Source organism: Drosophila ananassae, chromosome 2R (genome assembly GCF_017639315.1).
Source record: "Drosophila ananassae strain 14024-0371.13 chromosome 2R, ASM1763931v2, whole genome shotgun sequence".
Lineage (NCBI taxonomy): Eukaryota > Metazoa > Arthropoda > Insecta > Diptera > Drosophilidae > Drosophila > Drosophila ananassae.
In genome coordinates, this window is record NC_057928.1 from 8,517,570 (window position 1) to 8,540,052 (window position 22,483).

At 42.4% G+C, this 22,483-nt stretch overlaps 10 protein-coding genes across 13 annotated transcripts; 6 read left to right on the top strand and 4 right to left on the bottom strand.

Annotated features, from left to right (window-relative positions):
• The first annotated feature begins 348 nt into the window (after positions 1 to 348).
• On the top strand, positions 349 to 1,604 carry LOC6506289 (ninjurin-B). The gene is made up of 4 exons (XM_001958156.4): positions 349 to 600; positions 690 to 1,181; positions 1,236 to 1,390; positions 1,443 to 1,604. Exons 2-4 carry the CDS (start codon positions 929 to 931, stop codon positions 1,572 to 1,574), a joined length of 540 nt encoding a protein of 179 aa, XP_001958192.1. The 5' UTR covers positions 349 to 600; positions 690 to 928; the 3' UTR covers positions 1,575 to 1,604.
• Positions 1,605 to 6,475, bottom strand: LOC6493668 (short/branched chain specific acyl-CoA dehydrogenase, mitochondrial). The gene is made up of 4 exons (XM_001958155.4): positions 6,273 to 6,475; positions 6,080 to 6,188; positions 2,634 to 3,112; positions 1,605 to 2,436 (listed from the first exon to the last, which is right to left on the bottom strand). The coding sequence occupies exons 1-4, from the start codon at positions 6,306 to 6,308 to the stop codon at positions 1,813 to 1,815; spliced, it is 1,248 nt and encodes a 415-aa protein (XP_001958191.1). The 5' UTR covers positions 6,309 to 6,475; the 3' UTR covers positions 1,605 to 1,812.
• A 674-nt stretch (positions 6,476 to 7,149) lies between these two features.
• On the top strand, positions 7,150 to 8,016 carry LOC6506290 (60S ribosomal protein L26). 2 transcript variants are annotated; one of them, XM_001958154.3, is made up of 2 exons: positions 7,150 to 7,255; positions 7,396 to 8,016. In XM_001958154.3, exon 2 carries the CDS (start codon positions 7,409 to 7,411, stop codon positions 7,856 to 7,858), a length of 450 nt encoding a protein of 149 aa, XP_001958190.1. In that variant the 5' UTR covers positions 7,150 to 7,255; positions 7,396 to 7,408; the 3' UTR covers positions 7,859 to 8,016. The 2 variants fall into 2 exon arrangements, with proteins under 2 accessions (XP_001958190.1, XP_032310171.1); XM_032454280.2 differs by having other exon boundaries at positions 7,240 to 7,301.
• On the bottom strand, positions 7,850 to 10,261 carry LOC6493667 (gametocyte-specific factor 1 homolog). The gene is made up of 2 exons (XM_001958152.4): positions 10,001 to 10,261; positions 7,850 to 9,943 (listed from the first exon to the last, which is right to left on the bottom strand). Exons 1-2 carry the CDS (start codon positions 10,175 to 10,177, stop codon positions 9,593 to 9,595), a joined length of 528 nt encoding a protein of 175 aa, XP_001958188.1. The 5' UTR covers positions 10,178 to 10,261; the 3' UTR covers positions 7,850 to 9,592.
• Positions 8,166 to 9,540, top strand: LOC6506291 (gametocyte-specific factor 1 homolog). 3 transcript variants are annotated; one of them, XM_014909217.3, is made up of 3 exons: positions 8,166 to 8,801; positions 8,868 to 9,133; positions 9,191 to 9,540. In XM_014909217.3, exons 2-3 carry the CDS (start codon positions 8,912 to 8,914, stop codon positions 9,479 to 9,481), a joined length of 513 nt encoding a protein of 170 aa, XP_014764703.1. In that variant the 5' UTR covers positions 8,166 to 8,801; positions 8,868 to 8,911; the 3' UTR covers positions 9,482 to 9,540. The 3 variants fall into 3 exon arrangements, with proteins under 3 accessions (XP_014764703.1, XP_044571070.1, XP_044571069.1); XM_044715135.1 differs by having other exon boundaries at positions 8,868 to 8,980; XM_044715134.1 differs by lacking the exon at positions 8,166 to 8,801 and having other exon boundaries at positions 8,833 to 9,133.
• Positions 10,262 to 10,410: 149 nt separating the features above from the next.
• Positions 10,411 to 11,880, top strand: LOC6506292 (corepressor interacting with RBPJ 1). Its single transcript, XM_001958151.4, has 2 exons — positions 10,411 to 10,628; positions 10,684 to 11,880. The coding sequence occupies exons 1-2, from the start codon at positions 10,557 to 10,559 to the stop codon at positions 11,737 to 11,739; spliced, it is 1,128 nt and encodes a 375-aa protein (XP_001958187.1). The 5' UTR covers positions 10,411 to 10,556; the 3' UTR covers positions 11,740 to 11,880.
• A 690-nt stretch (positions 11,881 to 12,570) lies between these two features.
• LOC6493666 (COP9 signalosome complex subunit 1b) lies at positions 12,571 to 14,421 on the bottom strand. The gene is made up of 2 exons (XM_001958150.4): positions 14,261 to 14,421; positions 12,571 to 14,179 (listed from the first exon to the last, which is right to left on the bottom strand). Exons 1-2 carry the CDS (start codon positions 14,291 to 14,293, stop codon positions 12,638 to 12,640), a joined length of 1,575 nt encoding a protein of 524 aa, XP_001958186.1. The 5' UTR covers positions 14,294 to 14,421; the 3' UTR covers positions 12,571 to 12,637.
• A 50-nt stretch (positions 14,422 to 14,471) lies between these two features.
• Positions 14,472 to 16,537, top strand: LOC6506293 (very long-chain specific acyl-CoA dehydrogenase, mitochondrial). The gene has a single exon (XM_001958149.4). The coding sequence runs from the start codon at positions 14,567 to 14,569 to the stop codon at positions 16,451 to 16,453; it is 1,887 nt and encodes a 628-aa protein (XP_001958185.2). The 5' UTR covers positions 14,472 to 14,566; the 3' UTR covers positions 16,454 to 16,537.
• Positions 16,538 to 16,704: 167 nt separating this feature from the next.
• LOC6506294 (pre-mRNA-processing factor 6) lies at positions 16,705 to 20,241 on the top strand. Its single transcript, XM_001958148.4, has 4 exons — positions 16,705 to 16,939; positions 17,004 to 18,522; positions 18,594 to 19,547; positions 19,603 to 20,241. The coding sequence occupies exons 1-4, from the start codon at positions 16,842 to 16,844 to the stop codon at positions 19,825 to 19,827; spliced, it is 2,796 nt and encodes a 931-aa protein (XP_001958184.1). The 5' UTR covers positions 16,705 to 16,841; the 3' UTR covers positions 19,828 to 20,241.
• LOC6493665 lies at positions 19,567 to 22,249 on the bottom strand. The gene is made up of 4 exons (XM_001958147.4): positions 21,977 to 22,249; positions 21,161 to 21,866; positions 20,247 to 21,107; positions 19,567 to 20,111 (listed from the first exon to the last, which is right to left on the bottom strand). The coding sequence occupies exons 1-4, from the start codon at positions 22,206 to 22,208 to the stop codon at positions 19,814 to 19,816; spliced, it is 2,097 nt and encodes a 698-aa protein (XP_001958183.4). The 5' UTR covers positions 22,209 to 22,249; the 3' UTR covers positions 19,567 to 19,813.
• Between the last annotated feature and the right edge of the window lie 234 nt (positions 22,250 to 22,483).

Consider the following 22,483-nt stretch of genomic DNA (forward strand, 5'->3'; position numbering starts at 1 on the left):
ACAAACGGTTGACTTTTTTATGGTCAGGACCCGAGCACCCGAAAGATGAGGGAGTGGAAAGGAAAAGAGGATCCGGGGCAGCAGTTGTTTGCCTCGCGTGACGCACTTGCTCGATAAGGTCCTGCAGTGCGACATATTTTTCGAGGGCGGAATTGAAATTTAAAAAAAATCCTTAAGAAAATATTAAAATTAGGGATACATTTTTTACTATTAAAAAGAAGAAAAAATAAAGTACAGTATGAAATTTAAAAAAAAAAGACCTATGTCTGAGTTTCAAAACTATAGAACCGCACCTTCTTTCGAGTACTTGTATCCTTTGCGGCAGCTGTCTAGTCATTAAATAAAAACTATTTCCAAAGAACTTATAATTACCTATCAAAGGTTAACCCTATTAAAAACTCGTTCAATCTTTTAAATATAGTATGGAAGATAGGGCACAGAAAGTATCACTGCAAACCTTGCAAATCCGCAAAAAGGTGACAAAAGCAAGCTCTGTTTGCGTATCTTAAAGATACTTAAGTGGATCTTGTTTGTTCAGGTTGTGTGGCACTTTTACGACTTCCCATAAAGACCATAAAGAGAAGAGCTGTTGGAGAAAGGGTATCCTCTTAAAAAATATGATAATAATTTATAAAAATGCAAAGGTAATTTAAAATTTATTATAAACGCTCGCTTCTCTCTCATTCAAGATTCATCACGGTAGCATACTTTCGGGGGCAATCGGTTTAGTGAATATCTCAACCCATGAGATACTTTGTGGGTCAATCGACTGCCCCAGATTTTTGGCGGGCTATCCAGTTGGGTCAGTGTCGTTCCTTTTTTATCGGAATTTTTCAAACCACAGACCGCAAAAGTTGACTGGAAAAAAACAAGGAAAGCTTTCGCAAAAGAATATTTAAGTGTTTATTGTTTGTGAAACACTCGAACGATGGACACAAATGTTGTGAAAGTATCTGTGGCGGATGCCCCCAGCTCCGAGGGCAGTTTCGCCAGTACCACAAGTGGTCCATGTTGTGGTGGTCCACAAGGCGACTTGGATGTGGAAATCCCACTGGAAGAGCAGCTTGAAGAGGAAGATCAAAGTGTGATTAGTTTACAAAAACCCATGAGTAAAAAGAAGAAATGCTCGAGTGACTTATCGGGTGGGAATAGTTATGCCACAAATAAAAATGTGGCAGAAGGTAGGTATTAGTTTTATAAATAAATGTATTATAATTATTTTTATTTACTTTCAGGCCTCATGGATATAGCTTTGCTCTCTGCGAATGCCAATCAGCTACGATTCCTGATCACTTACAACGACAAGGCCTCCACCTACACGTACTGTTTAATTCTGGTGATACTTTCCCTGGTACTGCAGCTTTTGGTTGGAATTATGTTGATATTTAAGGTACAAAAAATATAATTTATAAAGTATTTCCTATAAGTAATATGTCCCACAGAGACGTCTAAAGCGATTCAAGGGTAGAAGCTACGAAAGAACCAACGATCTTCTGGTAATGGGAGTGTTCATGATCACTGTCATCAATATAATGCTGGCAGCTTTCACAACAACCGATGGAAATGGCCACTAATTAAATAAAATAATAAAAAACACTCTCTAATTATATTAAATGTAAATTTAATTGTATTTGATACAATATAACAAAAAGAACTATGTGCTAAATGCTAAGGTAACATGGAAAGAACTGAAATCGGATGACCGGAAAATGTCTCAGCAGTTCTCACACATAAATGCACTTGACGTATCTGACGTACGATATCTCAGCTTGTGTACAGGATTAGATTGGAAGGGATTGATTGAGTTCGATCCTAGCCAGAGTACTCCTTCTTGATGCACTTGGCAATGGTGCTCAGCTGCATGTTGGTGGTGCCCTCGTAGATGGCTCCGATCTTCACATCACGGTAGTACTTCTCCTGGGGGAAATCGCGGGTGAAGCCCACACCACCCATCCAGTCCACGCACTTGATGGCCGCCCTCTGGGCCACCTCGGAGGCGAAGTACTTGGCCATGGCGGCCTCCTTCTGGAAGGGCACACCCTGCTCCTGCAGGCGGGCGGCGTTGTAGGTCATTAGGCGGGCGGCATCGATTTCGGTGGCCACGGTGGCGATCTGGTGCTGCATCGACTGGAAGTTGTAGATGGCCTCGCCGAACTGCTTGCGCTCCAGCAGGTAGGGAATGGTGGCATCGAAGGTGCCCTGGGCCAGGCCCACCATCTGGGCAGCAATACCGATGCGGCCCTCATTGAGGAAACCGGCGGCGTACTTGTAGCCATGGCCGAAGGTACCCAGGATGTTCTCCTCCGGAACGCGGACATTGTCGAAGGTGATCATGCAGGTGCCGGAAGCCCGGATGCCCAGCTTGTCCTCAGGCTTGTTCACAATCAGTCCAGGAGTGTCGCGGTCCACAATGAAGGTGGTGATGCCACGGTAGCCCTAAAAAAAGTAAAATATTTGTAGATCTATTATTTCCATTAAAAAAATTAGCACGTTTAATCTTCTAACGATCTGAACTTTGATTTCAAAGTGATAAGCATGGAATAATTTAAAAAAACATTAAGATAAGGAATGGAAAATATTATGCAATCGATGGAGCTGGTTGAAAAGTGAAAACTATATTTAAAAATACTTACATCTTCAGGCTTGGCATTGGCAAAGACCAGGAAAACTCCAGCCACATCGGAGTTGGAGATCCACATCTTGGTGCCGTTGATCACATAGTCCTTGCCGTCCTTCTTGGCAACAGTTTTCAGGGAGAAGGCATCGGATCCTGCTCCGGGCTCGGTCAGGGCGAAGCTACCAGCATACTCCTGAGCCAATTTTGGAAGATATTTGGCCTTCTGGGCGTCGTTGCCGAACTTGATCATCAGGGAGTTGACCAGAGTGTTGTGAATGTCCACAAAGGCGGCCACGGCGGGATCGATCTTGGACAGCTCCTCCACAACAACAATGTTGGTCATGAAGTTGCAGCCACTGCCGCCCAGCTCGGTGTCGATCTCAATACCCATAAGACCATTTTCGAAAACGGCCTTAACCACAGAGGGATCGAACTTGTGCTCAAAGTCCATTTTCTTAACCAAAGGCTGGATCTGTTCCTGAGCCAGTTTGGCAACTGAAAGTGAATAACAAACATAAATAATAATAAAAATAAAATTAATAAATAGTTAACAAAGGGTTAAGATAATAAAAACATTTAAATTATACCATTTTATAAAAGCTATTTGTCCAAACTGATCACTAAAAAGCTTTCAATGAAGCTTTAAAAACTTTTAACTGCACGTTTTTGAAAAAAAAAATCGTAAGTTTCTGTCTTGTATCTATTGCCTCTTTTTCTTCTAAGGGGCCTGATGTTTGCCTTCAGATACATATATATGTTTGTGAAGTATTTGTGAGGTACATATCTGAGATACTTTGTTTATTTGTGTGGGTTGTGCGTGTGTCGTTTTTTATCAGCAGATTCTTTTGAGTTCTCTGATCGCGTGAGGCTCTCTCAGCTCTCCTAGCTCTCCTCACAAACAACTTCTACTATTCTCGGCATATTTATTATTGATCTTTTTTAAGCATTTATTTTTTTGTCAGACATTGTTGTGCTGCTTGAAAAGCCAACAACTGGCACACACCCACTATAATTCTCACACCCCGCTCCTCGTATCCTCGCTAGTTACTTTCCTGCCACTTTGTATGCAGTGGGAAATGTTTTTGTGTCTCGCCTGGCCTGGGAAATGCTTAAATAATTCATTTAGTTAACATATTCATCAAGTTTTCCACACCATATGCTCTGTCTCTCCAGTCACTTAGTACCATGTGTGACGTGTCCCATAGGACCTTTATCCTAAACTTACATCTTGTTCGATTTTTGAGTGAATTTAACTTGTAGTTGGGAGCTTTTTAAAAAAGATTCTTGGCTGTAGCATGTTTTGTGGCCTACTGTACTGGAACTTGGAAGAATTATATTTCTAGAGAAATTCTCCAAGTATTTTAGTCTTATTTCTATATCTATAAAAAATATAATATTATATTTATTTTGTCTAAAAAAGAAAAAGTAAATTGGTATAATTGTTAGCCTTGAAAAGTTTACCTTAAAAAATCTTATAAATTATAAATATTTTCTAGAAAATATATATTTAATCTCTGGATTACTTGACTTAGGGTTTAAGATAGTGCAGTGACTGGAACTTATTGCTGATTTGAAAATATAAAAAAAACCAGTTTCACTTTATGCACTTAGCCACTTTGCATTCAGCTCGTATTACGCAACCATCGTACCATATAGCCACACACACTTATTAAATAATAATATATATAGGAGGCCATATAGATTGAGGGACCAATTGATTGATTGATAAGAGGGACACAATTTTGGGCAAAAAAAAAATGAATAATTAAATTAGAAAGAAAATGTAACCATCCCAACTAGGAGCCAGTTGGATTGCAGGAGAAGTACACCCCCACTCAATTGGCTCAACTCTCTAGGGAGGGGCGCCCGGCCAAGTGCCACGCCCCCGATTGCCCGGCGCGAACACTAGAACAGTGACCACAGGTGGGCGGGGGGTGTGGCACAGCCGCATTTAATGCTCTATCACAAGTGTAACGCCTTTTGGTCGACGTGGCTTAAAAAACCCAAAACCAAACTGCTGACTGACTTGTGAAGAAAGGTGCAGGATGTTTACAATTTTAAAGGATGTGGGGGGTGTGCTAGGTATTTTATTATTTTTTTATGTATAATTTTTTTTTATATTTTTTTTTTTTGGTGTGGAAAGTATCTCAAAACCTGACTTAAACTCGAACTCGCGCTTTGGGTAACTTATTTCTTGATTTCGCCGGCCTCGCTGCGAGGAACGCCAACGCCGGCCGAGAACAGACGGTGGTGGAAGTCGCTGCTGAGTGGCGAAGCAGCCGAAAGCTATATATAGACCACGTGTGTGTGAGATCGGGCGGTATGGGGCTGGTCTATATGTATGTGTCACCCCACCCCCTTTTTTGGTTTACCTGTGTGGAATGGTAAGCGTGCCTGGAAATGTCTTTCTTCCATAAAATAATATATGGAAACAGCAGAAGACTAAATCTATTTAGATTAATGAGGGGAAAATTTTACCCTCAGAAAGCTTGTGATAAGGTCAGACCTTGAACTTGCCAAGTTGGCAGCTTTTTGGCGTAAAACTAAAAAGCTTTATAGGCCATAAAAATATCCTTTTAATAATTTATATTCATTTTATTAGAAAATTAACACTTTCAACAAATATATTAAACTTTGCACTTTATATGATCACTTTTCATTCGGACGCCATTTTTAATTTTCATAAAAGCAATTTTACTTTGAATAATTAATAAAAATTAATAATTAATAAAATTAATCAAATAATTTAATAAATAGTGCCACCCAGATACTTCTAATTTTCATATTTGTTCATTGAGGACAAATACTTATACTTATATTTTACATATTTGTTCTTTAAGGACCTTAAGAATAAAAATAAGGATATTTTCAAGACTTTTCTATCTCTTAAAATTTAGATAAAACAATAAAATTAATAACAGCATAAATAGTTTGCATCAAATTATATAAGTTTGGCTAATTTATCTTTGAAAATTTCCTATTCCTTATTAAAACCACCATATATTCAAATACGACTAATAAAACATAATATAAAATGCCTTTCTTGTAATAATACAAAATAAAATCAGAAATAAAACACTCTTTCCTGATAATAAATGATATTTTACCTACACTACCTACACTAATAAAAAATGTGCTTATCTGGCAAGCGACCTGCTCCTCTCCCCCGACTAAACACCCTTTATCAGCAAAAAAAGAACAAAAATCCAAAAAAATATTAACACACCCAACAATGCAGCTCTATACTATAAATGTGACTTTAGCTAATATTGGAATGGAAATGTTCATAAATAATAAAGAGAACAGCATCAATATGTGCTGCTTGGAGTTACGTAACTAGACCGACTAGCTAAACAAAATAAAATATCTAATATTATGGTATAAAAATAAAGCACGCTTATCATTCTCGGGGACCTAGTTTTACAGTTACAAGTACATAAAGCCCCATTGGGGGAAACTCACCAGTCTCCTTCATCATCTTCTCGTCTTCGGTGAGGAAGGTGAGTGGTGGGGGAAGACCTGTGGTCGAGGACATCGCAGCATTTTGCTGACGTGCAGCGGCATTTACCAGCTATAATACAAATAAACAAGATACAAATTAAATTAAAGCCACACTCTCGATTGGGGGCGTGGCACTCCACTAGCAACTACTCACCATGCGCACGGGCAGTTTCTTCAGGCTGTTCATCATCTTGAATGTGTTGGAGGTATTAATTCAATCAAGTGGCCAAACTGGGCTCTATATGATCTATGGAGCAGTTCCCCAAGGTACAACGGCAAAAGTTGACTGCTCAAACACGAGTGAATTTTCAATACCGATTCTCCAGCAGCAGCACCGGCGATCAGCAATTCAAGAAGATTTTGAAACAACTTTTCACCACGAATAGCTTTTCAACACACTGGACAGTGCCGTGGCTTAAGAGGTTTATGGTTATTAGCTTTTTTTTCCAATTTTTGCCATAGATTTATTTTTATTTATGATAATTTTTTATAATTTAAAAACTAAAATTTGTTTCAAAGCGCTGTTTAAATGGGTCTGACTTACACGATAGTTTGGGGTAAAACTTTAAAAAAATAATGGAGGCTCTACAATTTTTAGGAATACAGTAGAATTAATTAAATTATATAAACAAATTCAATCCGGAAATATAACGTGTTAACCCGATTTTTGAAGTATTGACATGCTCTGAAAGTCCACTCTTATTTTCTGAAAGAAAAACATAAGTAATTTCAATCGGTTATCTATCGTTTATATTTTTAGGAACTGTATCTATTTTAAATCTACATTTTATAAAAAATAATATATTTTAGAAAACATACTGGTTTACAAAAGTACAGAAAAATGCAACACTAATATTGATTGCATTTAATATATAACTTTTCACGCCAACGGAATAAATTTAAATAAATATACTATGAAAAATAAAATACTGTTTATTTTTAAATTTAATTATTAAAAAATGCTTTAAATTAGATTAAAGATCCTATTTTTTGACATTTTACAACCCTGTTAAGCATACCAAATAGTGTTACCAAATGATTTAATTATAAATGTTTAATGTTAGGAGCCCTGGTTTGCTGGATGGCTCGCCCTCTGCAAATCTGGTCTCTTTCTTTTTAACCTCTCGTTTCGGCTAGGTCTGTTCGCCACACGTGGCTTTATCTTAAAATTTCTATTATTTAAGTAAATAAATCGAGCCACCGTCTCAAAAATATTACCTGTGTGGACCTTTGCATCAGTTCCAGTCACTTATCGAAAAACCGTATTTTGTTTACAGGCGCACAAGCAAGATGAAGCAGAATCCGTTCGTGTCGTCGTCGCGCAGGAAGAACCGCAAGCGTCACTTCCAGGCGCCCTCGCACATCCGCCGCCGCCTCATGTCCGCCCCCCTGTCCAAGGAGCTGCGCCAGAAGTACAATGTGCGCTCGATGCCCATCCGTCGTGACGACGAGGTTCAGGTGATCCGCGGCCACTTCAAGGGTAACCAGGTGGGCAAGGTTGTCCAGGCCTACCGTAAGAAGTTCGTCGTTTACGTCGAGAAGATCCAGCGTGAGAACGCCAACGGCACCAACGTCTATGTTGGCATCCACCCCAGCAAGGTGCTGATCGTCAAGCTGAAGCTCGACAAGGACCGCAAGGCCATTCTGGAGCGCCGTGGCAAGGGACGTCTGGCTGCTCTGGGCAAGGACAAGGGCAAGTACACCGAGGAGACCGCCGCCCAGCCCATGGAGACCGCGTAAAGGAGAAGCAGCATAGTGGACCAGCCAATGTGACACACTGTTTACTGTTTTTACCGTACGGATTAGAGTGTAAAAAACAAATCAACAACAAAAAAAAAAATAGCGTGTGAAAATGCCACCTTTCTTTACAATAAAGAATAGTTCTTTTCGCAAATGGATCATCTTAATGTTTTGATTTGAAAAGTGGATAAAGCCAAAACCTTCTCGAAGTGTGTGTCTTCTTGAACAACGCTTTTTGATTCCCAAAAGTTTGCAACTTCAGTGGTTGGCTTAACAATTGGAATATTTAAAGATTACAAAATGCTATAAAAATCTTAATCAATTAGAGATCTAAATCTTATGCCTATAACCTAAACTAACTAACTTTGAGCAAACGAGATCCATTCATCTGATCAAGTAATCCATGCGTTCCATTTCTGACTGCCTGTAGGAAAAATGTAAATTTATTTTCACTTTACGTTAAGTGATCGTTGAGTTCAGTTCGTTGAGTGTTTCTAAAATATCGTTCCCGTTCTATTATTTTTTTTCGAGATTTTCGGAATTCATTTTTGCGTTGTTTTTTCAAAACAGTTTCCAGTTTTGCGTTTGGAAATAGATTTTCCGTGGTTTTTTCAAAACAGTTTCAAGTTTTCATTTTGTTTTTGGAAATAGATTATTTTTCCGTTATTTTTCATTACAGTTTTGAGTTTTCTTTTTGGAAATAGATTTTCCGTTGTTATTCCAAAACAGTTTAGAGTTTTCGTTTTCTTTTTTCGTATTTTCGTTTTTTGTTTTGTTTTTTTTGTTTTTCTGAAATCTATCGGAATTTATTTTTGCGTTTTTTTTTCAAAACAGTTTAGTTTAGTTTTTTGTTTTTTTTTTTAAAAACAGTGAGTATCATCTGCTGGCTGTAAACACATACGAACATATCTTATAGTATATCATCTCTGCTTTTCTGAAAAAGGTTTGTATCAAATATTGTTTTTTTTTTTTGTAATCTACTAATAGTAGATCTTTCGCTGCGATTTAGTTCTTTAGCAGACATATTCAATTCAATACTTATTCAATTTAAAAATGTCCCATAAATGGTACAAAATGCCAAGTCTTCGCAAAAAGGAGTTGGACTTCCCTTCTTTCCACGAGGTAGTGATATGCCCGTACGATAGATCTCATCGCGTCCTGCGCGGTCGTATGTCTATTCATCTTGTGCATTGTAGGGGCAAGGATTTTAATCCTGACAAGTTTCTTATATGTCCTTTTAACAGCTCCCACCGGGTTTGCAAGTGGAAAATAGATGTACGATAAGTATAATTAACATTTATAATCTGATATTTTTTCCTGACTACTAAATAGGAACACGTCAAGAAATGTGTCAATAGATCGGACATTTGGGAAGTCACACCGGACGAAAGTCCAAAGACTGATCAGAAAAAGAGCGTACCGTGTGAAGCAGACTGGGATGTTGATGAAGACGTCCCTACTTACACTCCAAATTTAATGGAAAAAGAAAACTTTGTGGTTCGATCCCATTACGGACTCTCCCGCGATGATGGGAGAAAATTCAGGGAAGAGGAGCGCAAGCGTTTCGCACTTTGGCAAGAAAAGCAAAAGGAGAAGGCTAAAGATGACAAGGACGAAGCTTAGAATGCCACTGAAACCTTTGTTAATAATTGAATAAACCGTTGATGACTGTGACTGCTTAAGTATATGTATTTTTAAAAAAAAAAACTAGCTGCGTTTAGGAACCTATTACGATCACTTTCTGTTATTCGCGTTGAGATTGTAGGGCGTAGATCTGTTCTCCCTGCGAGGATCCTTGGACTTGTTCTTTTTTGGCTTTTCCTCGTCTTCGTAGTCGTCTCCGAAACGACGGCGATTCTCCTCCTTAATAAACGCCTTCCTTTCCGAGGGAAACATCCCATTAGGCTCCCGGACAATATTCGCATTGGAGCAGTAGGCCTGAGGATCATAATCGGGCTCGTTGACATCATCCCAATTTTCTTCGCATTCTATTTTGGCGTGCCTAGTATCTTGGTCCAAAACAGCCGCTGCACTTGTCTGATATTGTACTATGATCTTACGGTCCTCGCAGATTTTGACATGTTGCTATAAGAAATATGCTGATAAAACACTTTGATAAATATAATGGGGTCACGGGCTTACAAAAAACTCCGGCTCTGGGATCAAATGAATCTTGTTGAATGGGCAGACTTTCAACTCCACCGTGTCTTTGTAAAGCTCTCGGCACTTCAGGATATGCTGCTGGAGTTTCTTCCTTAACATTTTGTGCTCTTTGTTGTAGGGACAATTCACCATAATAGATTCATCGTAGTTTTCCATAGTCGTAGGTTAAGATAGTACAAGTGACTTAGTTATTCAGTTCGGGCGCTCTAAACAAAAGTGTTGGAAAGCGCACCACTGCTTAGAAGCATATTAATCGAACAAGTTGCAAGATGGTATTTACAGAGTTCTGTATAGTAAATATATATTTTATTTTATCGCTTTTAAGAAAAATTGGTACATTTCTTAAATCAAAATAAATTTTAATAACGATAGGTTTTGGTAAAATGTGCCTATCGATAAGTGGAAGATCTGTGGAAGTTTTGCAACACTTCCCGAACTTTTATAAACAACGCAGTCCCCCTGTATATTTGTAGTAACAAATTTTATAAATTCTTTATTTTTTGTAAGACTGCGCGACTAAATAACCAACAGCAAGATGGGAAAGGGTTTCAACAATTACATGTGTAAAAAGTTCTTCCATCCCGCATCCAGGGATAATTTGAAGCGAGTGAGTACTTGATTTTCTTCTGATGAAATATCAATTAATGAAATAAAAATTCTAGGTATGGATGGCAGAGCAGCAAGCAGAGGCTTACAAAAAGAAGCAAGAGGAGCTGCGTACCCAATATGAAAAGGAACAGAATTTACATGAGAACAAGGCCATGCTGAGCAAGGACAGCAAAGACAAATTAAGTGTAAATTTCATGTACGAGCCTCCGCCAGGTGTGCGGAAGGAACGCGAAAAGGACGACAATGAGCCCGAGTACAAGTTTGAGTGGCAGCGAAAGTATAATGCACCCAGAGAGTCATACTGCAAGGGGGATACCGAGATCAGAGATCAGCCCTTCGGCATTCAAGTGCGAAACGTCCGTTGCCTGAAGTGCCACAAGTGGGGTCACATAAATACAGACAAAGAGTGCAGCATGTACAGCATTTCGATGAGCGAAGCACGTAAAATTCACGCCGAAACCGAAGCCGACGATATTATGGCCAAGAATGTTCTTGAGGAACAAATGAAAGAGGATGGTCTTATGATGAAACGATCGGCGCTAGAGCTTCAGAGCATCAAAATAAATCAGCAAAGGCACCAACTGGTGCCTAGCGACGGCGAGGAGGAATCAAATCCCCTTGAACAAAATCCAGAGTTAGTGTTTCTAAAATCTCTGACAAAAAAACAAAAGCTGAAGTTGCTCAAGAAGCTTGAAAAAATTGAGCGAATGAAACGTAAGGGCGAAGGCATCAATAAATCCAGAAAAAAAAAATCAAAAAAGAATAAAGACGACAAGGACAAGGAGAGCACAAAGAAAAAGAAGTCCAAGAGTAGTAGGCATAAAGATAAGCCCAGTAGGAAGGAAAGAAAATCTTCAGATAATGATAGTTCGTCGTCTTCATCTTCGTCTTCTTCGGAAAGCAGTGACTCTGAGGATGATCAAAGGAACAATCACAAAGATGCCAAGAAAAACTTTTCTAATCGATCAAGGGATTCGGACGAACACCATCGTCGTCGCAGAGATGACAAGAAACATCGCAGGGATCGATCCCGATCAAGAGATCGCTCTCGATCTACCAGCCGGGATAGGAGAAGAGAAAAAGATCGCAGGGATTACTCCAGGAGATAGAAAAGTCTTTGTCAACTCATCAATCAGATATTCACATTTAGTACTTTATATAAAACAATTTTAACCAAAAAACTAAATTTGGTTTATTTTTCTTGTTCAAATATTTTGATGCAAATTAAATGCGAATCCTGCAACACAAAATTCGAAATGTTCCTTTATTGGGACATATTGTCCTTCCAGCATTTTTGTAGGGCATCCCCCAGGAAAATTGAGAAAAAATCTAAAAAATATTTTGTTCTCAGATTTTAATACAGAATCATAGAAGATGGATCCACATATCGTTTAAGGTGTTCCGCTCAAGAATCGGATGGAAATTGGCCATAATATAGACATTGCTGGGGGCCATATCGCCATTCCAGCATTTTTGAAGGGCATCGTTTGAAAATTGGAAATTTTCCCCCCAGGAAAATTGAGAAAAAATATTTAAAAAATTTTGTTCTCAGATTTTAATACAGAATCATGGAAAATCGATCCACAAATCGTTTAAGGTATTCCGCTCAAGAATCGGATGGAAATTGGCCAAGGTATAGACATCGCTGGGGGCCATATCGCCATTCCAGCATTTTTAAAGGGCATCCCCCAGAAAAATTTGGAAAAAATCTAAAAAATATTTTGTTCTCAGACTTTAATACAGAATCGTGGAGAATCGATCCACAAATCGTTTAGGGTATTCCGCTCAAGAATCGAATGGAAATTGGCCAAGATATAGCCATCGCTGGGGGCCATATTGTCCTTCCATGCCTTTTTCATAAGTTCCCCCAAAAAATGTAAGAAAAAATTATATGAAATGAAATATCCCGGGTATTCAAAACAAATCAACTCGCAGTTAGCTTCGCTAAAATTCTTTATTCCATCACAAATGCGTGATATACAATTTTTTATGGTTAATAGAAAGAGTTTAGATCCTGGCCAGCTGAGCGGTTGTGGAGGATCCGGCGGATACGCAAAGCTCGGCGCCGTGGTTGCTACCGCCCTCCCGCGAGATGCTCTTCACGTGAATGTGGCTTTTCAGCATGGCAGCACGAAGGATGAGCATCCTGGTTTGTCGTTGATACTGCTTGCCCATGATCAGAGCCCGTTCGAATGTGCTGTTGCGTTGATCGGCTTCCTTGGCATACAGGATCTTATTGTGGGAGTCGATGCGCGCCTGGATCTGTCCGTCCAATATTAGCTGCATCACCTCGTTCTCCAAATCGCCCACCGATGAATTGAAGGCCATAGCCATTTTGTGCATATCAGCCGACATATAGGGACTAAAATATTGAATCAAAGCGCGATTGCGTATTTTGGTGTACAGATTGGTTACATGGGGCGCTATATACATGTCTACAAGCAAATTGTCCTTGATTTCGTCCAGTAAAGTCAGACAGGATGCGTACTTGCTTTCGTAAAACTTGAATATTATGTCCCTAATTTGGGGCCCCCATTCCAGGAACAGTTTGAATGATGTAGAGGCTATAACCAGTCGTTTCAGCTCCTGCCGATCAAATGTGGCCAGGGCGCAAAGGCCACCGTACACAGCAACATTGTTCGTGGATATCATTTCGGGAAAATCGCAGTGATCGAAGTTGGCATTCAGGAAATGCTTGGCAGCCACCTTGTACTTCTTCTGCTGCAGTTCCGCCAAGCCGGCAGCGCACTCCAAACGTGTGTGAACTTGGGCGTTGGCTTCCTTGGAACCCTCGGAAAAGTCTGGCGTGCTCTCCGCCTTGGAAATGTAGCTCATTACATGCGCCCAATTTTGAAGATAAATAGAAACCTTAATCACATTAAGGCACATGTTAACAACATGCTTGCCGCTGGTGCAGTAGTCTCTGGCCCGAGAATAACACTTTAGTGCATTCGTGAGGTCTCCGCAGCTGAGATAGTGGTCAGCCAAATCGTCATGCCCACGCCGTATGCTCTCCTTGATAGAGTTTGATTTGTAGTTCTTTAAATCAGAGTCTAATTTCTCTAGTTTCAGAGCGGCCTTTTTCATCTTTGTGTCCACCCACACTGCGTCGTATGCAAAGGCATCCTTTTCACCGGCAGGTTGAGCTTGTCCCTGAGCTTGGGCCATTGGTTGGGCGGCAATATCTGGCAAGGGAGCAGCTGCCGGAATACCCCCAGCTGCCGGAGCTGCTTGGTCACCACCTGCATTTCCCAGCGGGGCAGGTGCATTTCCGGCAGTTAGATCGCTCAGGCGCTTGTGCAATACCTGGTAGAGATTTACGTTGTAGGTGGTCTGCACATAGGTGATGGCCATCTTCAGGGCTTCCACCGCCAAGCTGGGACAAACGTCGGCCACATAAATCAGGCGGTGCAGTCGCACTATGCCGGTATATTGATTTGCATACACCTCCAGATCGATGTTGGGATTTTCCACAACAATCGGCTGTTCCTCGTTGTTTTCATTATCCTCGTTTGGCGGTGCATCCACTTGCATCGGCTCCACCGCGTTCTTTTGTTTGCAAAATACATATAAAAATAAATAACACACGTTGAAAAGCGGTGTAAAATAAGTGAATTAAGGACAAATCACCTGCATTAGTGGCGGCATCGGCAGCACGGGCATCTTGCGTCGATTTGCTGCGAAAAATTCTATATAAATACAAAAATGTTTGCCAAATTCCTTTTTTTCTTGATATTTTATGCCCGATTTGCAATTCTAGGGTTGTTGATAAAATATATAAATATCGATATATCTTTTAAACTGATATATATTTATATCGGTTTACCGATGCTAACAGCATCGCTATACGATCACTTTCCAACACTACAGTCCAATTGGAAGAAGCAAACATAACATTGATCTTGAGAGTACAAAGTTCGACTTTCTTTCTTAAATATGTGGAAATACAGGACCTTAAATAATTGCAACCTGGCAGTGAGCTCCCTCTTCTGCAGCCGTTTGCCAGCCAACCAAACCAAGTTTAATGCAGTATGTAACAGCCGTAACAAATCCACTGTAACGGAAAATCAATCTTTCATGGCCAACATTTTTCGAGGGTCACTGGTTTCCAAACAAGTGTTTCCCTATCCAGATGTTTTGAATGCTGAACAAAAGGAGTTGACCAACAGCCTCATTGACCCGTTTGAACGCTTCTTTTCGGACGTTAACGATGCAGCCAAAAGTGATGCAAATTCCAAAATGGATGATGACGTAGCGAAGGCGTTATGGGAACTTGGAGCATTTGGAATTCAAGTGCCAGCCGATTTTGGCGGTTTGGGTTTGAATAATACGCAGTATGGAAGGCTTTGCGGCATTGTGGGTGCCAATGATTTGGGCCTCGGAATCACAATTGGCGCACACCAAAGTATCGGTTTCAAGGGAATACTTTTGTACGGCACACCTGAGCAAAAAGCCAAATACCTTCCGAAAGTGGCCGCCGAGCAAGTTTATGCTGCTTTTGCCCTTACGGAGCCGAGTTCTGGCTCAGATGCTGGATCCATTCGCTGCCGAGCGGTCAAAACTCCAGACAACAAGTACTATGTCCTGAATGGCTCCAAAATTTGGATTTCCAATGGAGGTATTGCTGAAATTTTGACTGTCTTTGCCCAAACCGAAGTAGTGGATCCCAAGACTGGCCAGAAAAAGGACAAAGTAACAGCCTTTATTGTGGAGCGTTCGTTTGGAGGAGTCACCAGTGGCCCACCAGAAAAGAAAATGGGCATCAAGGCCTCGAACACCACAGAGGTTTACTTCGAGGATGTGAAAATTCCGGTGGAAAATGTTCTTGGCAAGGAAGGCGATGGCTTCAAGGTGGCCATGAATATATTGAACAATGGCCGTTTTGGAATGGGAGCCACACTCTCCGGAACCATGAAGAAATGTATCGAACTGGCCACTGCCCATGCCACCAACCGAGTACAATTCGGCCAGCATCTTAAGAACTATAAGGGAATCCAGGACAAAATCGCACAAATGAACATTCTGCAGTACGCCACAGAATCGATGGCGTTCGCCATTGCCCAGAACATGGATGCTGGTAGTCAGGACTACCACTTGGAGGCTGCGATATCGAAAATCTATGCCTCTGAATGTGCCTGGTACGTGTGCGACGAGGCCATCCAGATCCTGGGAGGCATGGGCTACATGGTCGAAACTGGTCTGGAGAGAGTTCTGCGAGACTTGCGTATTTTCCGCATATTCGAGGGCACAAACGATATTCTCCGGTTGTTTGTTGCCTTGACCGGCATTCAATATGCTGGCTCACATCTGAAGGAGCTGCAACAGGCCTTCAAAAATCCAGCCGCCAATCTGGGATTAATATTCAAGGAGGCTTCCAAGCGAGCTGCATCCACAGTCGGCCTCGGCGGCACCGACCTGAGTGTTCATGTGACTGATGAACTTTTGCCATCTTCCAAAAAAACCGCACATTGCATTGATCTTTTTGGTCAGACAGTGGAGGAGCTGCTTATCCGATACAAGAAGGACATTATCCATGAACAGATTTTACTTACCCGTCTGGCAAATGCCGCCATCGACATATACTCTATGGTTGTTACACAATCGCGGGCAACTCGAGCTGTAAACCTTAATTTGCCCACCGCCCAGCACGAGCTGAACATGACAAAAGCTTTAACCATTCAGGCATCCGACCGAGTGATAAACAACCTTAAGGATATCACTTCCAGCCGGCAAAAGGCGCTCAACGAACAAATTTCGGTTATAGCCGGAACCATCTTCGAAAACGGAGGTGTTAACACAACTGGTATCCTAGACGAAAATTAAAACGAATTTTTTTATATTTTATACTTAGATAAAATTCAAATTGTATAAACTGCATGTTCTTTTGAAATAAATAATAGAAATTAACTACTGTTGAGTTTTCTTTATATGAATTGCTTAATTTATTTGAACCTAAGGAAGGATTTTCAGTTTTGAATCGTTATTAATAAATATAATCTAAAGAAAGGAATATTAATTTAAAATTTAAATAAAATTAAAAAATCCCCCTAATGATTGCACATCTCTAGCACACGGCAACGCTAGCAACGATCGCTTTACAACACTGTTTTCAAAAAGCAAAGAGGAAGAGCACCACGCAGAGATAAACTTACAGTTGTTTGTGAAATTAAATAAATAAATAAGTAAAAACGTAGAAATAAAATAAGCAAATATGTCGAACATAACGGCAGCGGTTATAGCCAACCGCAATAAGAAGCATTTCCTTGGAGTTCCAGCTCCGCTGGGATATGTGGCCGGCGTTGGCAGAGGGTGAGTGCTGAGAATTAGAGTTCCCTGAGAAAAACTGAATTTAATTGTTTACTTTTGATTTTAGTGCTACTGGCTTCACCACCCGATCTGATATTGGTCCCGCTCGTGACGCCAATGATGTGTCCGACGATCGCCATGCCCCGCCAGCCACCAAACGTAAGAAAAAAGATGAAGAAGAGGAGGAGGATGAAGATCTGAACGACTCAAACTATGATGAGTTTAGTGGTTACAGCGGCTCCCTATTCTCCAAGGATCCGTACGACAAGGACGACGAGGAGGCGGACGCCATTTACGACTCCATAGACAAGCGGATGGACGAAAAACGCAAGGAGTACCGTGACCGAAGGCTGCGCGAGGATTTGGAACGTTATCGCCAGGAGCGACCCAAGATCCAGCAGCAGTTTAGTGATCTTAAACGTTCCCTAGCCAGCGTAACCTCTGAGGAGTGGTCTACGATTCCTGAGGTAGGCGACAGTCGAAACCGCAAACAACGAAATCCCAGGGCGGAGAAATTTACGCCACTACCGGATAGCGTCCTATCCAGGAATCTGGGAGGCGAAACATCCTCTACGTTGGATCCATCTTCTGGACTCGCTTCCATGGTTCCTGGGGTTGCCACCCCGGGCATGCTGACTCCAACAGGAGATTTGGATTTGCGAAAAATTGGCCAGGCCCGAAATACCCTTATGAACGTGAAGCTTTCTCAGGTTTCAGATTCGGTGACGGGACAAACTGTCGTGGATCCCAAGGGTTACCTCACCGATCTGCAGAGTATGATTCCCACCTACGGTGGCGACATCAACGACATCAAGAAAGCCCGTTTACTGCTCAAGAGTGTCCGGGAAACCAATCCCAATCATCCTCCCGCTTGGATAGCTTCGGCTCGTTTGGAGGAGGTTACTGGAAAGGTTCAAATGGCCAGGAATCTGATAATGCGCGGTTGCGAAATGAATCCGCAGTCGGAAGATCTCTGGCTGGAGGCAGCGCGCCTACAACCTCCAGACACTGCTAAGGCGGTGATTGCCCAGGCCGCCCGTCACATTCCCACCTCTGTTCGCATTTGGATTAAAGCTGCCGACTTGGAGACAGAAACTAAGGCAAAGAGAAGGGTGTTCCGAAAGGCTTTGGAGCACATTCCTAACTCTGTTCGCTTATGGAAGGCAGCCGTGGAGCTTGAAAATCCAGATGATGCTCGAATTCTGCTTTCTCGTGCCGTGGAATGTTGTAATACTAGTGTGGAGCTCTGGTTGGCTTTAGCCCGCTTGGAAACCTACGAGAATGCCAGGAAGGTGCTGAATAAGGCACGTGAGAATATTCCCACGGATCGCCAGATTTGGACAACGGCTGCCAAGTTAGAAGAGGCGAATGGAAACATACACATGGTGGAGAAGATCATTGACCGATCCCTGACATCCCTCACTGTTAATGGCGTAGAGATTAATAGGGATCACTGGTTCCAGGAGGCCATCGAGGCAGAGAAATCGGGTGCCGTGAATTGCTGCCAGGCCATTGTGAAGGCGGTCATTGGAATCGGCGTAGAGGAGGAGGATCGCAAGCAAACCTGGATAGATGATGCAGAATTTGTAAGTTATAAGCGTCTTTTATAACTCTATCCTGCTATTTAGTTTATATTTAACTTTTTCTTATATTTCAGTGCGCCAAGGAGAACGCTTTTGAATGCGCTAGAGCCGTCTACGCTCATGCCCTGCAAATATTCCCATCGAAGAAGAGCATCTGGCTGAGAGCGGCTTACTTTGAAAAGAACCACGGCACTCGCGAATCCTTGGAGGCTCTACTCCAGCGCGCCGTTGCCCATTGTCCAAAGTCGGAGATTCTTTGGCTGATGGGCGCCAAGTCCAAGTGGATGGCCGGCGATGTGCCAGCAGCGAGAGGTATTCTCTCATTGGCCTTCCAGGCCAATCCCAATTCGGAGGATATTTGGTTGGCGGCCGTTAAATTGGAGTCTGAAAATGCAGAATATGAACGAGCGCGACGCTTGCTGGCCAAGGCTCGAGGCTCTGCTCCTACACCTCGGGTGATGATGAAGTCAGCTAGACTGGAGTGGGCACTAGAACGGTTCGATGAGGCTCTTAGGCTGCTCGTGGAAGCTGTCGAGGTATTCCCAGACTTTCCGAAACTCTGGATGATGAAGGGGCAGATAGAGGAGCAACAGCGGAGGACGGATGATGCCGCAGCTACGTATACCCAGGGTCTGAAAAAATGCCCCACCTCCATACCTTTGTGGATATTGTCTGCCAACTTGGAGGAGCGGAAAGGAGTCTTAACAAAGGCTCGTTCTATTCTAGAACGTGGACGTCTGCGTAATCCGAAGGTTCCAGTGCTTTGGCTGGAGGCTATTCGGGTGGAATTGCGAGCGGGTTTGAAGGAAATTGCCAGTACCATGATGGCTAGAGCTTTGCAGGAGTGTCCCAATGCCGGCGAGCTTTGGGCAGAGGCGATCTTTATGGAAACGAAGCCCCAAAGAAAGACCAAGTCGGTTGATGCTCTAAAGAAGTGTGAGCATGATCCTCACGTACTGCTGGCGGTATCCAAACTTTTTTGGTCCGAGCACAAGTTTTCCAAATGCAGGGATTGGTTTAATCGAACGGTAAGGAAACAGCTTTAACTATTTTTGAATATCTGTAAGTAATTTGTATTTGCAGGTTAAAATCGATCCCGATATGGGTGATGCGTGGGCGTATTTCTACAAGTTCGAACTGCTACACGGTACGGAACAACAACAGCAGGAAGTCCTAGATCGCTGCATTTCCGCAGAACCCACGCACGGAGAATCCTGGTGTCGGGTTAGCAAGAATATCCAAAACTGGCAATTCAAAACACCCGACGTCCTGCGTGCCGTTGTTCGCGAACTTTCTATACCCGTCTAAGATAAAAATATTTTAATGTAATAGAGGCGTGAACAGCCAAGCGCTGCAAGTCCCGATATCCTTTATAAATACGATAGAATTGCTTAAAGTGTTTGACGATGAACTCGAGAAGGAAGAAGCCGAAACTGGCAGCAGCTCCGCAACCAAAAATGCCCAGGGCATAGCGGCATTCGGTGAGTCCAATGGAGACAAAGCCGCCAACGCCGCCTTCGCATTTGGGCTTTTGGGGAATCCACTTGCGTTCCTCGCGATTCACCAAGCTCACTTCCCGCTGCCAGCGAATTCTGAAAGTAATTCAATTGGAAATTATGATACTTTTATTATTTTTCTCAACAATTTTCGACTGTATAAAATTTGTTTCATTTTTCATTCACTCTTTGTTAAAATTATACTTTTAAGGAAAAAGAAAAGCTACTTACTGCCTTCGTATGAGTTCCTTGTAGGGAAAGTTCTTTCTGGTGGGCAGGGCCAACATGGGGAGTTGGAAGGGCTCCAGTTCCATTAGACCACACTTTTCCGGTTCACTAAAGGTATCGCTAACAATTTGATATCCAGCCTGGAGTTCCACTTGATAGGCAAACAAACTAGTGCGCATTCTCTCCATTCCCAAGAGCGGACGCATATAGACGTTGTCCCCCTTGGAAGCGATCTTTTTGTTATACAGGCTCTTGGTCACGGGATCTGTGGATTCTGTGAAATATATCTTATTGTACTGAGTGTCCTGGACTCCGATTTCTAGGGGAGATTGTCCCAAATCGGCTAAAGATCGTATGGCATCCGAGGGACTCTGCAGAAGAGCAACGATATTGGCCGAGAACGAGGTGAACAGGAACAGGGCCGCCACGAAGGTGGTGAATACAATTATCCTTGCTGACCGATTTCTCACTTCTACGTAGAATCCTTGCTGGCACATGGCACCCCACACAAAGTTCAGGGTGTCCATGTAGGCCATGTCATGGGTATGGGGCGAGAAGATCAGTTCCACTACCAGAACTAAGGTGGTTATGATCAGAAGCATCAGGATGGAAATCCACACATCGTTCTCAAAAGGCATGGCGAATATATTGGCCACTGCCGAGAGGGGAGGCTGTCGGAACATAATCCCCGCCCTCACCCTGTATGTTTCGGCCACAAAGTCCACCAAAGCAATGCGATCCAATCTCATGAAGATCGCCAGCTGGGCAAAGTCCAACTCGTAGCGCTGAAAGCGGCCCATTAGCCCGTCAAAGGATCCATTCGGTTGACGCCATCCATAGTTGACGGTTTGGTATGTATTGTAACTGGAATAAAAAATAAAATATAGAATATTATAGACGGTTGAAGAACTACCCACCTTATATTCAACCGATTGGCCAGCTCCAATGTCAGTCTATGGTTAACCTTCGATATGGTATCTATATGCCTAAGGGACAAGTCCTCGATGTTCGTGAACAAATCCGGAAAGGCAATTACTATAGCCGTGTTGAAGACTATCCCTTCCAGATTCTGCCTGTACGTAATGGCCGACCCAAAGTGTTGCAAGGCATGAAGGATGTGCCTCCAATTACGAATGTTGTGCCCCATCAAGGTTCTCTTCAGCGGCTTCCAGGCAGCCACTTTGTACAAGTCTATTAAGCTCGCAGTGAAGTTCTCGTCGTTCTCGTAGTGAAGGACCCTCAGTTCACTGTCAGGTGGAATAAATATTTCAGGATCCTCCAGTAATTCAATATCTTCTTGATTTTCCGTAAGGAGCAACCAGAACCGATTTGTGGTAAAGTAATTATGCTCTGTGGCCGCCGACCAGCGAAGAAGATTCAGGGCGCATTCGCACTGAAATTCCAGCAGCAGGATTCCCAATTTATATGGTAGCATGGGCAGCAGAAAGGACGTCTCCCAGTGGGTGGAGTTGTTGGCATGGAAACTCTGGGGCGGCGGTGCCTCCACGAAATCGTCGAGGACATCGGCATGTTGCAGATCCCTTAAGGTGGCGTCCGTATGCACCTGGACATAGAACCCGTTGAGATTGAAGTGCTGCCATAGATTCCAAAGAATTGGATTCGCTATAGAATGAGGAGAAAAATGTCATATATGATTAAATTTTTTTCACTGTACTTTTGGGTCATAAATTTAGGAAAAAAGAAAGCACATTGCATGCACTGGATGAATTTACCAATGTCCGTGTGACAAACGACCAGCATCAGGCTGTGAACGCCGTGGTGGCGATAGTAAGTGACTAGCATATCCGGCAACTGATTGCCCCACGGTGTTTTCGGGTCCTGCTGGGCATTTGAGCTCCAGCTCCGTGGGCTGCCAGCCACACGTGGTCGCAAACTGACAGCCAGGAAGAGGACAAATAGCAGAGGCATCCGGCCATGGATCTGTGAAAAAACTTGAACTTTCATCACATCGATTATTAACGAGTTGCTGTCGAAACGGTTTTGCATTTTCCCAGTATATTTTCTCCGGCTTTTATAGCCGAAAGACATTCGACGCGTAATTGCATTCAGGAATTGCATTAAAATTATGCATTGATTACGCTCCGTTGGATCGTCCAACGCTGTCTCTGCATCCCCCATCCCAAAAATTCACTTTCACTGACCATAGCACCAACCCCCCTGCCGCCATTACGTTGGGCAATCTTCGCGAATCGCTAGCAATTTGGCATCAACTGCAATTG